The sequence below is a fragment of the Amyelois transitella genome, chromosome 20 (assembly GCF_032362555.1).
Source record: "Amyelois transitella isolate CPQ chromosome 20, ilAmyTran1.1, whole genome shotgun sequence".
NCBI lineage: Eukaryota > Metazoa > Arthropoda > Insecta > Lepidoptera > Pyralidae > Amyelois > Amyelois transitella.
The window spans coordinates 3,204,796-3,224,120 of record NC_083523.1 but is presented as its reverse complement, the minus strand read 5'-3'; the positions used below and the strand labels follow the sequence as shown (position 1 = coordinate 3,224,120).

At 34.7% G+C, this 19,325-nt stretch overlaps 1 protein-coding gene across 8 annotated transcripts in view; it reads left to right on the top strand.

Annotated features, from left to right (window-relative positions):
* Positions 1-7,203, top strand: part of LOC106131571 (tight junction protein ZO-2) — an 84,287-nt gene extending 77,084 nt beyond the window's left edge. For 6 of the 8 annotated variants that reach the window (XM_013330700.2, XM_013330697.2, XM_013330698.2 and 3 more), the window contains 6 exons: positions 138-273; positions 997-1,110; positions 1,552-1,654; positions 2,281-2,356; positions 3,112-5,588; positions 6,739-7,203. In XM_013330700.2, coding sequence (XP_013186154.2) covers positions 138-273; positions 997-1,110; positions 1,552-1,654; positions 2,281-2,356; positions 3,112-5,588; positions 6,739-6,962 — 3,130 coding nt within the window. In that variant the 3' untranslated portion in view covers positions 6,963-7,203. Of the gene's footprint in view, positions 1-137; positions 274-996; positions 1,111-1,551; positions 1,655-2,280; positions 2,357-3,111; positions 5,589-6,006; positions 6,091-6,738 lie in introns of all 8 variants that reach the window. The other 2 variants (XM_013330703.2, XM_013330704.2) reach the window with 2 other exon arrangements.
* The last annotated feature ends 12,122 nt before the right edge of the window (positions 7,204-19,325 follow it).

Sequence of the window (19,325 nt, the reverse complement as noted above, 5' to 3'; positions counted from 1 at the left end):
TTCCTCCTGGTTATAAAATGCTATAGTTTCCAAATGCAGCCATTTTACTGAGGACGTTACTTGGACTCATGCCGGGAATAAAGACAATTAATGTAGTCGTTGGAAAGAGATTTAAAAAATATAATTTTTTTTAACAGCGGCCGTACAAATTCAGCTTCGCAAGCGGACTATAGCGGGCGTACCGGAGCGGCGGTGCCTCCGTACAAACCCGTCCCCCCGCCCAAACCCAAACATTATCGCCCTCCAGACAACGTCAACCATCCGAGAAATGGGGTAAGTGACCACTTAAATTTATTTAAAATTTGTAGGCAACATTCTTGGTATACGCCATAGCAACGGTTGCCATGATGTTGTTTGTTAGGAGTTATATTATAATTTTGATTGTTAGATGTTCTTAATTTTTACGTTGAATAATATAAACATTTTAAACTGATTATTTTCTCCTTCTATCTTCTATAGGAATAAATAACTTTTATAACTATACTTCCTACAAAATTCATTCATTGTTGTACTTTCCATTATATTTTTAGTATTCTTTCGCTATATAAACACTCTCTCAGACCAAACCCAAACATTATCGCCCTCCAGATAATGTTATCTATCGGAGAAATTGGGTACCTAAGTGACCGCATTTTGCCGCAGCGTCTCCAGCGCTCGTTGAAAGAAAGAAAGAAAGAAAAATCGTTTATTTGGTACATTAACAAAATATAAATTGGAATTAGTGAATTATTGGATATTACTCATACAAATACGTTTTTGGATTTATTAAAATAATTTTATTCTTAGAAATCATAACAATTTTTAACGGATCATAAAATAGGTACTCCTCACACCTAAGTTTTCAATTTTTTAATCACAAGATGACATGTTTTAAACTTGTTAAAGTCGTAATTGTATCATTGGCTTTGTTTAATATTTCTCAACTACTAGTACAATTTACGGTTACTTTTTGGCAAATTATGTTTATGTTGCTCATTAACATTCTCTCCACAACAGAACATGGAGCCGCCCCCAGGAGTGGGCCGCGGCTTCCCCCCACAGTACTCCCACCAGCATTCTCTGTCGCAGCCATCTCACAGGCCCCACAACCAACATAACAATTATCAACAGGTAATAATAATATAAATTATCTTATCTTATACTTATATAAAACTATCGTGTCACAATGTTTGTCTCCGTACTCCTACGAAACGCTTTGACCGATTCTCATGAAATTTTGTGAGCATATTGAGTAGGTCTGTGAATCGGCCAACATCTATTTTTCATACCCCTTAGTGACAAGGGTGGTCCCTTAACATTGTTTTAAATTAGAAATTTCTTAAAAAATATTTTCTCGTTCAGCTCATATTATTATAGCTTATGATGGAATTGAAATTCAAATAGTGACAGATTGCTAGCCCATCGCCTGAAAAAGAATCCCAAGTTTGTAAGCCTATCCCTTAGTCGCCTTTTACGACATCCATGGGAAAGATATGGAGTGGTCCTATTCTATTTTGTATTGGTGCCGGGAACCACACGGCAAATTGTTGATAATGAAAGTATTGTTTTCAGCAAAACATGTACGGTGGTCATATGCCTCCGCAGTCGCCGCCGTACTCCGGCCCGCCTTCCCACCACCGCGCCATAAACCTACCCCACAACCCGCATCTCATTGGTACGCATACATACATATATAAAGTCACGTCCATATCCCTTGCGGGGTAGAATGAGCCAACAGTTTTGAAAAGCTGATGGGCCTCGGTCAGCTGTTTGGCTTAATGATAGAATTTAGATTCAAATAGTGAAGGTTGCTAGCCCATCGCCTCAATGAATAATCCCAAGTTTATAAGCTTATCCCGGAGTCGCTTTTTACGACATCCATGGGAACGTGATAGAGTGGTCATGTACTCATTGGTATGCATTCTATAATAACTATTTGAGTTATTATACCTTTTGTTTTACAAAAAAAAGAGGGACTATTATCTGTCAAAGCTTAATTTAAAATATGAATTTTAGGAACATTGGTTCAGTAGAAAACACGTGAAGAGGTAACAAAAAATTATTTTCATATTTATACTCGTAATATCCTCGTTGGAATTGTATGTTTGCTTGATAAATTTGCGAGTAATCAAGTTAGCATTTTTTTTCATGGTAGACATCTTCGATTTATAATACAAGATTTATTATCATTATTATAATGTGGAAGTTAATTGTATTTAAAATCCTTGAGAGCTAAGGATGTAGCCAAATATTTGAGATTGCACGTGAATAATAATATTAAAACATCTGGTATTATTACAGATTTGGCCGGCAGTAGAGAACAACGCGGGTCAGCATTCGAACTATACAGGAAACCTCAACACATGCATAACCTAAGGTAGGGAACATTCTATAATACGTGTCAATTATTCACAGCACCATTTTATATATAAGTGGCAAAAATCTTCCCTCGGTCTTGAAACATTTACATTGTCCAAACTCAAATGTCTTAAACTCTGAGTAAGTTCATTATACCAGTCAAAATCTGGTAAAATAGAATGCATGTTTCCAAAATTTCTCGGATTTCTTTGAATTCTATCGCGGTTCTCATATTCTGCCCCTGTACAATTTGCTCTAACATGCAAACACCAATCGCTTCACAATCGACTAACATGTCTTGTTGGGCCACAGTATTAAGGTTATTATACAGTATACATATATTTGTAACATATATTTCTATATCGGGGCGAATGTAAAGTGTTAACATGTAATCTATTAGAGTATTTAGTTGATCAGAACAACTATTGGCAGTGCGTGTCTGCATTTTAGTGCAACTTGAAATTAGCATATTGAATTAAATGTCTATAATTATCTTTATTATATATATATAATTCAATTATACTGTATCATACATTATGTTCACACATTTTATTTCCTTTTGTATATTATATTTTAGTTTAACCTTCTCCCATTTGTTTACATTACCAGTAATTTATTTCAATATGCTTTTATAAAATCACAAAATTTGTGTGAAATTTACATTTCACTAGGACATTTCAGATTTTTTGAAAACTTTTAAATACTGATCCATCTGAGGTGTCCATATTTGAATCATGAGTTACTAAGTGGGTATTTGGTTGTGGGTTTCCGCAGCTCATCTGAAGTCATGAACTCGAGCTTGGAGCGCGATGAAACATTCTCGCCAAAAACAAAAAAGAAATTATCGAAAAAGCCGTCTTTCATTAAAAACGCAGTTCTCGATCTGTTCCGTTCGAAAACGAAAACATCGCAGAAAGTGTCTCGTCAGAAGTCACTTTGCGAGAGCGACTTGCAACAGAGACCACCAATGCAACAAATGCCGATGTTGAGACGAGAGAAATCAGACCTCAGTGATATGAGCATTCATATGAGGAACCAACAAATAAGGAACCAAATGTTGCAACGAAGCAACTCATCCTGTGAGCAATCAGTTCTCAAACCGATATTAAAAAGACAGAGCTCTTTCAGTGACGACCGAAGTGGCTCTAATTGTACGGTACGAGATTATGACGCTAAACCCGTCGTAAAAAATTTGAGACGTCAGAATTCGATGTGCGATTTTGAAACAGAACCGAAAGTTACCCCGTTGTTACGTAGGCAGAACTCTCTTATAGAGTATAATAGAAGAGGCATTTATGGACAAACGTCTAACTTTAACATGATTACCAAAATAGATCCAATCTACCAAAGACAGCAGCAAAGACATGAACCATTCCACCCTACCCAACCCCTACCTCCAGAACCAGTATACCAAAGTAAAGAACATATTGTTTATGATCCAATCCCAAAGCCGAGAAGAACATATACCTCCTCTCTTTATAATACCTCTAGCGAAAATCCCTATGCTAGTAGATCAGAAGTTTCTAATCATAGTTACGAAAATCCATACGGTAACCATGAAACTGTAGCTATGCCACTTTTAGATCCACCTTATGCTTCAAGAGCTGAATGCATTAGAGATAATCCATATGCTACCAGATCAGAAGTTCAAGCAGAAAATCCGTATGCTTCTAGGCAAGAAGTCCTCAAACATTCTGCTTCACTTTACAGTGAATCGCCATATTCCAGTAAAGAACAGATGGCAAGACACAGAAACGTGTCAGAGAGTCCATATTCGACAAAAGAGGAAATGCTAAGACAGCGATTTTCAGAATCACCATATAATACGAAAGAGGAAATGTTAAAACAAAGAATGGATGGATCTTTTATTGGAAAAGAGCCTATTTATGGCAAAAGAACATATGATCCACCACCAAGTACGTTGTGGACTGAAAATCCGTATGCAATTAGGCCGGATAGAAGACTTCAAACACCGGTGAATTATCCTGGCAGAGTTTCTCCAATGAGTAAATGTATGAGTGAACCTCCTTATGCCACCAGAACAGAAATGATGGCAAGGTTGGGGCAATCTGAGTCTCCGTATGCTACACGATCTGAAGTAAAGTCTAATTGTTCTGATACACGTTATGGTATTTCTCATGAAATGCCTGACTTAAGAAACGATGTACGTCCTGCATCCGCAGAATGTACCTATGTATCAAAACAAGAAATACTTTCACAAAAAGCAGCTCTGATTGCCAGTAAAGAGTCTAGTTACGGTATAAGATTAGAAGAAAAGTTGGAAATAATTAAACAAAGAAATCAGGCAAAAAAGGAAATGATATATCAATCAAGGAAAGAAGCAAATGAAAGCGATTCTGCTAAAATAAGAGAACCTTTATATGTTTCCAAAAGAGAATTGAAAGAGAGTGTTATTTACGAATCTCATCAGGAAACAAAGGAAGGTGTTCCATTGACTAACGAAGATGGTAGTGCTAGAAGCAGTCCATATGAATTGAGCGACGCTAACCACTTATCTCGTAGAGAACCAGTTTATCAAACGAAATCGGAAGCTCAAAGTTCCCCAGAAAATGAAACATTCCAAGAGATAGACTTCTCAAAACTTAGACTGACAGAATCACAGACAGACGCTGAAAAACAAAAATCTCTTAATCTTGAAGCAAGTATTTTGAAAGGTGAACCTGTTTATGCACCAAGGTTGCATGGCAAAGCAGATCATATCTCTAATGCTCTCAAAGTAACATCGTCCCCTGTTCCTTATGAATCAACCACTTCTATGGAAACTCATTACGCATCCGAGTGTAGTATGAATTTCGAAAATAAGCCACAAAGCACACCTTACACGTCCCAAGATTTGCAAGACAAAACAGCAAAACCAAGTCGATCTGTAACATTTTGCGAGAAAATAATAGAAAAGAGTCCTGAATCAAGCCAGGATAATTCTGAAAATATGTCTGCCAGTCAGAATGAAACAACGGTCATTAGTAACCAGAATACCGTTATTCAAACAACTACCTCTGATGGAGATGAATCTGTGAATAAAACTGATGAAGTTGCACCTGATTCACCTCATACCACATGGGGCATTTTTGATAGCGAGGGTGGTGTGCTAGAGGATAGACAATGGGGAGTTTCTCTAATAATTCCTCCAAAAGCAATCGCACCAGGAATCAAGCAGAAAATATATTTTACCGTGTCAGACCCGAGGTTGAGCCAACAAGTGGGGGGACCACCAATCGATATGGACAACGGTAAAGCTTTTGTAACGAGGCACGCTCTTTGTAGAAACCTAGTCTGCACTTACTAATTCAAACGGTTAACATTTGCTAATGAATAAAGATTAGCATTATTGAATGGGTCTGATTTCAATTGATGTAGAAACGGCTATGTTTTGTAGATTATTTGTACTGCACGGACTATTTAGAAGCATGTGGGTTGTGTAAAGGTTGAATAAAACCTTAAAGCACTTGTATGTATTTAAAATATATTAATATACTACACACCATATATTTATGTACAATTTTATCATTATCATGCATGTTAATTATATTATGTATGCTACTTTATATAACTTTATTTAATATGACATCATTACATTTTTAATAAACATTATGTGTATAATCATGACTAACAATGGTTCTAAAACCAAAAACATTTATATTTACGCAGCATCTACCACACAATACACTCGTACTTAGAGATTGAGGAGAGGAGACGCCAACGGCTATGCTACCTACAATCAACGACATAATCGTATGTTCTTCGATAATATTGCATTTTTGTGCACTGTAAATATTATCAGAAAATTTATTTTTTCTGTCTTCTTTGTGTGTGACGTCAAACATTTGAATATCTTCATCAATTCCAAGTTCTTAACTTTTAATTTTGTCTGTTTTTTCATTTAGTATGTTTTTTGCATCTCTAAGGTTATCTGTATTGTGTGATTGTGACTGTTTCCGTTGGTGTTATTGCCATTTCTATTTCGTTACGCTTCGCCTTTAAAATGCATTAATGTGTTGCGATTTGTGTTTGTGTGTTTAACTTTTTGTTATTATTTTCTTAAAATTTCATAACAAACCTTTTAAGTCAAAAGTTTAACTCCTAAAATTCAGCACTTTACTTGAAATGTCTTTAAAAATTACTGATTCACTTACTCACTCAAATACCTTGAAAATCACTTGCTATAACTATAAAAGTCTAATATCCACTCTAAGGCTGGAATGATAAATAAACAAATGAAATTTACAGGAAAAGCTATTGTGGTGTATATAACTTAAAAAATCAGAATCAGATTTAAACGTACCTATGATAATGTTTCTATAACAGTTCTCAATAAAACTAATACAATAGCTTTTCCTACATTACACACGTACATATATTTTAAATCATTTTCGGTGACAGGTGAAGCGATGCTGTCCCCACTAGTGATGTGCGGTCCCCAAGGTCTGGTGTTCCTAAGGCCCGTGACCCTGAGACTGCCACACTGCGCCAACGCCGTCCCCTCCCTAGGCCTAACCATCAAGGCCACGGACACTGAAGCACATCTCAGCACTGATTGGGACCAGATACACCTACCTACAACCACTACTCTGAATACTGTTGCTGTTAAAGTCGATCATTTTTAAACTGATTCTGAAAAGGTTTTTTTCTTCGATTGTTAGGTGATAAATTTATTATTATAATTATACATTTGTTATATTAAAACATCGGAAAATAGAGGTATAAATTATGACTCATCCGTTAGTTTCTGGTGCAAAGGTGCCCAGAAAACTTGCTGCATTACCACGCTGGAGAGCTATGACCATTCTTTGCACCAAAAAATTCTGGGAGATTTGATGATAAATTGTTCTAAATTCGGTAATCGTTAATTTAGTATATATAGTTAATCTATATACCATATGGCATTTCAGTTCGAAAGAATAATTCAAAGTTGTACGTATCAACTTCCGTGGTCCTAGATGTTATTTCATGTTGCAAAAATTAAATTAAATATAACAAATATTATTGTTTGGCATTTTTCCCACCTATTATAATTTCAACTTTTGATAAATTAGTGGTGCTAACGTAATGAATAACTTAGTGTAGAAATATACTGAATCTCTAAAAAAACTTGTTAAATGGTTTGTATTGAAGATTGCTTAATAAATTATGGACTGAAGATTTTGAAATATAAAATGAGTAAGCTTGAGAAATGATATTTTTAGAGTGGCCTTACCATAACCTTAGTATCTTACTAATAGAATTAGATTAATTATGTTTATAATAATAATGTATATTGCAACTTATGTATTTAGCAATGTATGAAAATAGTTGTTAGAAATTTGGTCGAAATTCGATATTTTTGTAAGTAATACGGCTTCCATAAAACATGGCGATTTTATATTGTTACGAATGACAAGTTTTACCTTGGATTTAAATTTAACTTTAGAGTTTTAATTAATTGCGTTTATATATTTGTCCTCATGTGGAATTATTATTGTATATTTCCCTGTTTAAGCTGTGAAATGAGTTAAATCGGGTCAAAATTAAATTTTATATGCTCAGTAATCTGTGTTTTATTCTAATTTTATGTTTTTGAATTAATTTTCTGTCCAGATTTTACAAAACGTAATGAAGGTACAATAATAACAAGACCGCTCTACTAATCTCCAGCAATAAAACGACAATTTTTAGATATTTTGTCTCTCCATGCTTCTTTGCAGGTCTGCATAGAAGCATGCACTCGAAGAACAATAAAATGTGTAGCAACTTAAAAGCCCTCTGTGGCGCAGCGGTAGTAGGTACACTTGTCTGTGACACAGTAGATCTCGGGTTTGAAACCCGGCCAGGGCTTGATGATAAACTTGGCCTGACTCTTGGATGTTTATATATGTGAGTATTTATTATGAAATATACTTAGTATAAGAACTACTAAGTATATTTCATAATAATTTCGAACTTATTTCGGAGCTAACTCAATCTTAGAGAAAGAAACTTAAGATTCTTCTATATGGTCACGGGCTAGCATCTGAGTCTCAGTAAGTCATTCAAATAAACTGGCTACGATAATACCTACTACCTACAGCCTTGAAAGCTCTGTTTTCCCCGTAGTAGAAGAAGATGTTATATGTAAGTGTATGTTCGTCAGTCTGAATGTTAATCGTGTGTATGCAAATAATATTCTTGGTAACAACTGGTAAGGAACCAGAGGCATTAAAATAATTCCAGACTCATCTTCGGTCTTCATTAACGCCTTTCCTTTCCTAGAAATAGAAATAAACTCCTTAAGAATATATTAATCGAAGGCATATATTGATGTCAAAACAAGGATTAATCATTGAGCAACGTATAATATAGCTGAAATTGTGTTAAGTACTCAGATACGTGTAATAGGATCGTGAGATCCTAAGATGTCAGTAATGATCGCAGTACTTGGTACTCGTATATGAAATAGCATACATTTATGCTATAAGCGTACGCATAATCCTTTGATGATGCTGGGCCACTAAAATGCTGCTACAGTGTTGACACTTCATCCGACGCCAAAAAGGAGATTGGCAATTAGTAGTTTTGTTTTTTTTCTTTTTAATGTAACGAAATTACTCAGCCAGTTAATAAAGAACTACTACGTATATTTGTTTTGTTTAATCTCATACTTTTTCATACTTCGTTAAATAGATAGAATTATACTATAAAGCTGAAGAGTTTGTTTGATTCTTTGTTTGTTCTAACGCGCTTATCTCGTGAACAACTGGTTCGAATTGAAAAATTCTTTTTGCATTGAATGAAGGCTTTAGGCTATATAACTTTTCGCTGCAACTATTGGTGCGAAGAAGGTGCGAAGAAATAATGGAAAATGTGAAAAAAAAAACGAGGAAAGTTTTTTATCCTTGGGGGCTTCAATGATGCCCAAAATAACTATTCCACGCTAAGTATTTTCATCTTAAGTGGCTAGATGCTATGATGAGAGAGAATTACTTTCAATGAGCGACATTTTAAAGCCATTCTCCTTGTGTCAGGAGTGATTGAACGGCGTTAACTGCACTATACACAAATAATGCGCTCGCGCATCCGATGGCATCATCATGACACAACCATACGAGTGCATACGTGAGCTCACGCTTTATGTATGTACATGTATTCAAATCTCACGAGTAAATATGGCTGAAATTGTACGTACATACTTGTTTTTTTGTAGAAGAAATTTGGGAACTTATAGAAGGTTCAGGTTTTGATTGTAAAGCTTGAAAACATGAAGAAAAGTCAACAAAGCAAAATTTTCAAATTGGTTAAAAAACATTTTTGTTATTATTTTTTAAAGTAAGTATTTTATTGCAGACTAGCAACCTGCCCCAGATTCGCACGGGTAGCATTAATATATAGAAATCTTCTTCTAGAGTCACTCTATCTATTGAAAAAACTGCATCTCAATCCGTTATGTCCTGTTTAAAAAAATTTGCTTCATACTTTATTATAGTGTAGAACTTTAGTTTATTAGTATAAACCTTTATTATATTTAAAATTTATTTCTATACTTGACAAAATTTCAAGCTCTTACATGATTACAACACGAAATTCGCTTTAATTTCGAAATACTTTGAATGAAAATTTTGCCTGGCAGGTGACCTTCAAAATAACAATTTTAGAAGTTAATTACGCTCTTATTTCGTTAAAGGTTTCATGCAGAAAGTCTTAGGAATTATGACACGATGTGAATGATTACCGTTATATGTGACTCAATTTTATAATACCGTGGCTTTATAATTATCAACCTTATAGTATAGCGTAAAAGGTATAAATTTGGAGTAATATAATTTTATTATGACTTTTTGAAGAGGATGTGATATCATTAAACAATTTAGTGCAGTAACAGTTTTAATCGACCTAATTAAATTAACTATTATCCCACACAAATAAGATTCAGGCTTACTAACTTGGGATTTCTCTTAAAAGATAGGCAACCTGTCACTATTTAATTCTCAATTCCATCATCAAGCCATGCAGCTGAACTTGCGTTCCAGACTTTCCGAGATTGTTAGCTCTGCCCACCCCGTAAGTGAAGAAAACGTTATATAGCAGTTCTAGTGATCTTGAGGCTTGAGAGGCTTGTTTATAAAGGGCTGAAAACTTGATATGAATTGGTACGTTGATTTTTCTATGGCAGAAAAACAACACAATTTAAAATATAATATAAGTACCTACACATACAGAACAGATAATATTTAAATTAATATAACGGGAATAATTACATTTTCGTAAATGTCGACTACAGCATTTAATTTTTTTTTATTTTATATTATTTTTAGTTTAAATTTTTTTATGACGTGCTTTTTTTAAACTCAATGTTGGGTAGGTAAGTATCTAAATTTAAATTTCTAACTACCTTCATACATATTTGGGCGGTTTTTTGGCATACAAGTTACTTTAAACCTAAATATTTATCACAAAAGTTAATGAAATGAACTAATAACGAGAGAAACTTTCGCTTCATTGTCACCTATTGTACTGTCATCATCGTATTTAGATGATTCGATACGCCTGTTAGCCATATAAAGATATCAAAAATGTAAGACAGGTCAACTGTGGAATTTAACCTGGCCCTTCACGTGATTATTATATAGTTGTTTATTACGATAAAATTCTGATAATTATGTTTTTCATATACGATATAAGATGAAAGTGTTTATACCTATGCCTATGCCGTGTGGTTCCGGGTACTTTAGAATAGGACCACTCCATCTCTTTCCCGCGGATGTCATATGATTACTACCTAATGGCTAATAAACTTGTAATTCTTCTTTTAGGTGATGCGCTAGCGACTTATTTATTATTTGAATTTCAATTCCATCTTTAATAAAACCGGCTGAACTGATTTCATGTAGATATGTATGTATTATCCTTTTTTAATTTTTGCTTACTTTCAGTATGGTTAGATATATTTACATGATATAGCTTTCCGGTACTTTAGAATAGGACTACTCTATATCTTTCCCATGATTGTAGTAAATGGCGACTAAGGGAAAGGCTATTAAACTTGGGATTCATATAGTAATTTTTAAATTTCAATTCCATCATTGAACCATACTGCTGAACGCGGCCTTTTCAAGGCTCTGGTTGCCCCTAAGGGATGTAGACGTGATGATATGTAGGTATGTGTAGAACTTATAACATTGCGTGCCAGAGATCCGTTTGTTTTACATAATAGCGATATAAACTGCAATTTTGGATATTCAACATATTAATTAAAATCTATTTGGCCAATCATTCTGTCAAATCAGGTGAACATCATGAGAGAACACATATGTCATAAAAAAATCGACCTTTAACCTTTAACGGTTACTTAAAAATTGCCTAATATAATTATCGGTGTCAAAATGGGTCATAAATGTTATACAGCATGTAATGGCGGTGAAGTCAATGTTTTTTGTATGTGAATTTTTTGGACACGCAATGTCCAAAAAAATTAATAAAATTTGACATCGAAATTTGAACCGACGAGCTCGTGTGAAGATAAATGTGATGTGCATGACGCGAAAGAAGTATGCAGGGGTCGTGGTAAGCGGAAAGACATGTCCTCTAATACCCTTCCGGGAAAAATACGTGACATGAGAATGTTATTTATTTTTTAAACTGATTTTAAACTTTCGCATTGTAATACGTACTTTTTATAATTAATTCTTCTGTCAAACAAAATTATATATTACCTATTGACCTAGCCTATAACAATTCTATTTGATTGTAACTCAGACTTTCATATTTGTGAAGGAAATTGACAGACTTGGCTCCGTGTAATTATCCACAAATGTTTATTATGTTTAATCATGACTTTTGTTATTGCATGTGACCCTTATGCCGCAGAATCATTATAAAGGATGGTAACATTAACCACTCCTTGTGGTTAGATTTGTCAATATATATGAAACTCTTCTGTTACTAACTGACTGACTGACTAATAAACGTACCTACAGCCGACGTATGTAGGATTGCAATGTAAATAAAAAAAAATGCTGAACATATCAAACATCCAAGTTTAAACACGCCTTTATATTTAATGTGAAAGGGAGTTTAGATACGTACTACCTTATTTTTTTTTATTAATTACAGACTTTTGTAACAAAGAGGAAGTTTTAACCCTTTTTTCAATTTGTCGGAAAACTTTTTAACGTTTAAAATACCTACGCTAAAAATAGAATGAATCATGCAAACCTTAATAGAAAAAGGCTTAATCGTTAAAACGAAGTTTAACAACATCGGAGTCGTGGAACCCATATAAAAAATGACTTTAAATTTTATGAAAATTCAGTAGTTTATGTGTGAAAAGTAACAAACACACACACATCCGCACATCCTGACAAACTCTTGCATTTCTTATACCTATAAATAGGAAAAGATTTTCAAGTCAACGTTCTCAAAATTATACAATTATCTAGCAAATAAAAGGATTGGCTATTCTTTAGAGTTTTATTGCATCTCGATGCAATCGGATCATTGGTTTCACATGCGGTGGGAAAAAACCTTATTTGCTCCAAATGATGGTGATTTGTTGTACTCATTATTTCTTTTTGTGTTTTACATTGGCCATACAAGAACTTATGCGGTAGTTTAGTATTTTAACCTACATTTAAAAGGAAGTATTTCAATATACTTAAGTTTTTGGGTAAGAACTACTCTACTATTAATTGAAGAAAATTGATTGTCATTTCTTTTTTTAGAAAGATGATAGTAAACTGGCTTACTATGGGTCTAATTCTATAAAAGTAACAGAACTGAAAGAGAAACATCGCGTTTGTTTAACGCGATGTTTCTCTTTAACTTTACAAGCAACAAGCTTTAAAGAGCCTATACTTGGTAGTATATGTACATAAAGCATAATACGATATATTGAGAAGAATATAGCTCTCCTATGTTTCCCATACCTACAAATTTAAGGCTAAGGCTTTGAAAAAAAACGAAAAGATATGATGCCTTTAATAATATGTCTTCCTTTTTACTTGTATCATACTAATTCTCGTCAAACATACTAAAATTTGACACAAAAATTTATACTCTTTATAAATTAAATAAGTTACTCTTCTTAAGTACTGATCGTAGATTCATACATATACAATATTTTCTTGAAATAAAAATTTCAATCAATTCTTGCCAATATAATACCTAATCGCGTAAGAAAATTAATAGCTGCGTGCAATACTGCATGTTACACCAACAAATTCATCCAAATTATTGACATACCTATAACATACATATATATTTATACCCTTCACCTACTAAATCATCAACACTATTACAATTTCGCAAATATCTTTTTTGCAATTGAATCTCTAAAATACCTATTTTATATAACGCATAAAGATCAGAATAGTGCAAGTGGATTAATAATTGTTAAAAAAAAAATCGTGAGAATCCCTCATGTCGCTATTACTACACATATATCACGAATTAATTATTTATAGACACGATTATGTGTAATTTGTCCCGTATATATTTATTTATATATTTATATTTATATTATCTCGGAGTACAGTCGACGGCATATGAAACGTCTGTGGACTATCCTTACTTTCCATCTATCTCACTTCTCTGGAGACGGGCCTTGGGTGCGCCTTCAGACCATGATTCTGGATTATTCAGGTTTTAAAATGCATCACCTAACCTATTTTAGATATTCGTGAAGCTAAACTTAGTAAATGTGTCGCCTTTTACGACATCCAAATATATTGATTGCCGATTAATAAAGCATGATTTACCGTTGTTTATATACAAACACCTATCGTATTACTTTACTGTAAAAAAAACACTTTATTTCAACGTTTTTTAGATAAGAGGCGTTGATCGATATGCTACTGTACCTAAAATGTAGGTTGGTTTAAACTAATAGATCACCCAAATGATTGATAGCTGTCGATGTATTGGTGTTAAAAGTATTTTATTACTGTTTATTGTGCAAATAATGATGGCATATCATGAATGACCGTTATGCAAGCGGTTACATAATCATACATTGCTGGGAATTAAAGCATGTTAAAAATGACCTCTGATACTCAAGAAGAATATGGAATCACATTTTTGCTTTTTTTGGCTGAGAAGAAATCATAGGTACTTCCTACTAACATTGTAAATGTCTGTTTGTTACCTCTTCACGCGTTATCTACTGAACTAATTTTGTCAAACGCAATGGTGACTAATTCTAGGATAAAGGTTGAAATTGTATATTAGTAAAACAACTTGAAAGTATGTTTGTTCTTAAACCCGGAGAATGCCAAAATAAGCAATCAGTTAAGCTGTACTCAGAACATTGATACATTAATTTTTAATCACTATTCGTAAAAATAAATCACCAACACCCGTGTTGAATATTTGTAAGAACATCTCATCATCATCAGCTTTGAAGATAGGACACGAGATCTTTTTTATCTTAAGATTTAACGACTAAACCTCTGAACAAAATCTGTTACAGACACGAAGTATTTCGAAATGTTTGTACTTGTCTGTTTGTTATGCCTAATAAATAAATAAATTAATAGAATAGACTAGGTTACAAATTATCACATACAACGCTATTCGCATTATCTAAGTTTCGATAATACTCGTATTGCATACGGCATTGACTATTGAAATGGTCGTGTGAGTCGGAAATCGGCAAAAAATTCAAATCCAGTTATAGAGCATTGTCTAATTGTTAGCCGAGGTGCCATTCATACAGGTTAATTAGAATTAACCTCATTGGAATTTTAATAAAGATTAATTTGGATCTTACATGATGATCTCTTGAACTGATCTGCTTCACCTGGCTGTTTCCTGGTAACATCCTCACTCATCTGGAGAGTAGCCCTGGGATGCGCTTTTTGACCACTTTTCAAGATTCGGTAAGTTAGGATCGGCAGGCCGTTTCAAAAATGTTGACATGATATTACTATCTTATATCTCTGTCCGTCTCTGATATTAATTTAAGGCACAGAGAAAAGACATAGCCGCATTTACGTTTGCGAAAATCTACATATGGATTTGCTTTTACATTTCGTCATAAGCAGAGATCGGATATTTGGATGCATATTTACCTAAAGTTGGGGTGTTGGGTTAGTATGGAACGTACTTCTGTAAAAAAAAATCACGCGGTATAATTCTGGAATCGCGGTAGGTAGGTAATTTTTTAATAAATATGATCATCCATCACTTATGTTTATAAAGGTGTTTATCATACCTAATATACGATAAGTTTCAATTTTTGTTTAATAAAATTTCCGGGATTCAAAATAATTCGAATCCCGAAAGCAAGAAGCCGCCTCCATACTTTCTTAGCCAAAATATTAGTTTAGGTAAATATGCATCCGATTATCCGATCTCTAGTCATAAGCGAGTTAATTAAACTACGAATAAGTAGATAATGGTCCCGATGCATTCTCCCAATAGGTCACACTTTCAGTTCAGTTGGCTCTATATATCCCGTAAGTCATCATCTATCTTATAATGTATTCGTCTCTCTTAAATCTCTTTTATAAATAACTAAAGCAAACTTTTTTGTTCCAGTGCCTCACGAGTAAGACCCTGATTCTCAAATGAGATACAAATAACCACTTTTCACTTAACTATCGCTTACCATAGCGTCACGTAACTAACCGCCGAGCTATCTGGAGCAGCCGTCACGTCCCCTAAGGCCAAGTCATTTTAACTGACCTATGAGTAAGAATTGGATCATCGCCTGTATAATTATCTGTTTCGGATTTATTACGTCAAATATTGTACGGATCATACTCTGTTGTTACAGAAACGAAATGATTGATGCTTATTCTCATTATACGGATTGTTTGTTAACTAATGAGCTTTTAGGCGATGGGCTAGCAATCTGCCACAATCTGAATCTCAATTCTATACATACATACATACATACATATGGTCACGTCTATATCCCTTGCGGGGTAGACAGAGCCAACAGTCTTGAAAAGACTGAATGGCCACGCTCAGCTATTTGGCTCAATGCTAGAATTGAGATTCAAATAGTGACAGGTTGCTAGCCCATCGTCTAAAAAAGAATCTCAAGTTTATAAGTCAATTCCTTAGTCGCCTTTTACGACATCCATGGGAAAGAGATGGAGTGGTCCTATTCTTTTTTGTACTGGTGTCGAGAACCACATGGCAAATTCTATTGTCGTAAGTATCATCTGAAGAAGAGCATCGGTGGTCAAATCGGTAAGGTGCCCGGTTAAAATGCATGAGAAAGGCACAGGTTCAAATCCCAATGTCCCCTCGATCATGTATGTACCAATGACTATTTTCGAAGTTATGTACATTACTTTGATTTCTAACTGATGCTCTTACGGTGAGGCAAAACATCGTGAGGAAACCTGCACATTCAGGCAACTGAATGTGTAACTGATTCAATATGAGTTAGGTTCTCCTGCGAACGCGCGGAGCCCAGGGTGCGCCTTCTGTTAAGTCAGTTCTGACACGAAGCGACTCACTAACTTTCTACTACTCATTAACTCCTAATCTTGGCAACCTTTGCAGGGAACCTAACTCATATTATCAAGGTTATTGTTCAGATTTTTAGAGAGGCAAAAACTCTATACAGACATGGAATATAGGTTCATTCTCATTAATCTAGGTAAGCAAAGTACTTACATCTGATTATTTAACGATTCTAATAAAATTTATTAGACAATGGTTCGCCTAATACAATTATTTGAAAGATGTGAAAAGCCCTTAGAAAACCGTGGGTATAATTTTAATCTATGAAAATCTTCATTGCATGACTATGGTGTCAATATCAATAGTCATTGTTACTCGATACAGACTATAAAACTATAGTTTAAGGCTACCGTTTCCACATCTATTATACACATAATATCAGGCAAGCAGATACTAGGAGGTCTACATACATCTTTTCACTTGCCACAATCCTTACATACTTATTTCGCTCCATCCACGTTCATAACTCTCCTGTAGAATCTATTAGGATTCCTTTCGGTCTAGATAATTTTATTCTACTAAACACTAGACTACGCGCACACAACACTCTTAATACCACAAACATAGGTTTAATAAACACTAAACGCGTGCATAGGTTCAAATCCTACGGCGGACAGGTTATGATTATTATCTGAATTACATACATTAGTTTAATTGCCAACCGATACTCTTACACGTCTTTGATCAGGATCTGTAAAAATGCGGAAGACAGACAGGTGTTGTTTTTTTGTAAAAAAAACACGATAAAATCGGTATTAAACCTATTCAAATCACAATTTAAAATTACCTGAATTCAAAAATTCATATTCGCTTATTAGTATTTAATGGGTTCACATAATAAGACGCACCCTTGGCTAGTTAATTAACAATGATGGATCACTAAGTAGAATTTTATGTACATCTAACATCAAATAATTGTCTGTCGTTAGACAAACAACTTCCATGCTTGTACCCCCGGGCGCTAGCTAGTATGATATTAGTGAAACATAATCTTCCATATTTATTATTATTTCCTGTTATTGATCGTACGATGTATTTTACTTCTAAAACAATGAACTACAGCCGTGTGGTTCCCGGCACCAATACAAAAAGAATAGGACCACTCTTTCCCATGGATGTCGTTAAAAGCGACTAAAGGATTGGTTTACAAACTTGGGATTCTTTTTTAGGCGATGGGTTAGCAACCTGTCGCTATTTGAATCTCAATTCTATCATTAAGCCAAATAGCTGAATGTGGCCATTCAGTCTTTTCAGGACTGTTGGCTCTGTCTACCCCGTAAGGGATAAAGACGTAATCATATGTATGTATGTATGTGGCGCTAAATTTAGGTAGGTACGCGTATTTGTGGCTCTAATCTAAAAATGTAAAACCTTGTTTAAACTATAATTTAAATTTTTATAAATAAGTTTCAAAGGGGTAGGACGAAACGCCAAGGGGAACAGCTATAATTTCAACCAAGTTATTTGTCCAAGAAGGCGCTGCTTCACCTGTCACGCCATAACCTTGAACCGGTGTCACGTTTTGGATAAATATGTCTTGCCATTGACATTATGCTCTTGAATTAACTTAATGATGAGAATAGGATGTGATTGTTTCATTTCGTTTTACCATAGATAACTGTTAGTGTTGATGTAATGAAAAATATTTAAAAGTGACTTAAAAAAACACTTAAATCTAAATTAATTGAATATTAAAAACGTCGTACCTAGGGGATTAGTGGGTTTGTCCCAAATCTTCCTACATTAATTACTGGAGGATTCAGAGAATTACCAGGAACGAAGTCGGCAAGCTAATTTACAATATGATCTTACCATCAAACAGTAATCTATAACACTGATAAAGATTATGTTGTTACCATCTTTTGAATAACTACTTATTTGTAAATTCAGTCAAATAGTCGGTTTATTTTTCTTAATTTTTTACTATAAATTAAGCTCGCACATAATTTACCTAATTACGTCTGTGATTGCATTGTGCGTAAACGAGACAAAAAAACTTAAATTGTAATTCTATAAAAACTTTTGAACTTCGAAGGTTGGCTTTATTACGCGGTAATTTTATGTCGCGTGCGAATATACAACCTTCCCAGGATAATTAGGTGGATCTTCTTAGAACAATATATGGAGGGCACAGATATACTTACACACATCTTAATTTTTTTTTAATGTCCTTTAATTTTCCGATGTACATGGCTGGCTATAAATATTAGCAGCTTATTATTAACTGTAACACCTAACTCTTCGCGTGGCTGTCGGTCTCAGAGTCGGGGCTGAAGTCTGTGTGGACCACAGCTGTGCCTCTTGTGGGGTTTCTGTTGATCGCCTAGGTCACCATGGTCTTGCCTGCTCCTCGGGTGCCGGCCGCCAATCCCGCCATGCTGCTCTCAATGACATCCTGAGACGGGCGCTTGTCAGCGCCGACGTCCCCGTGGCCCTTGAGCCCCAGATCGTGCGAGACGATGGCAAGCGCCCCGACGGGATGTCATTGATACCCTGGCGCATGGGTCGCGCGCTGGTCTGGGACGCCACTTGCGCAGATACGC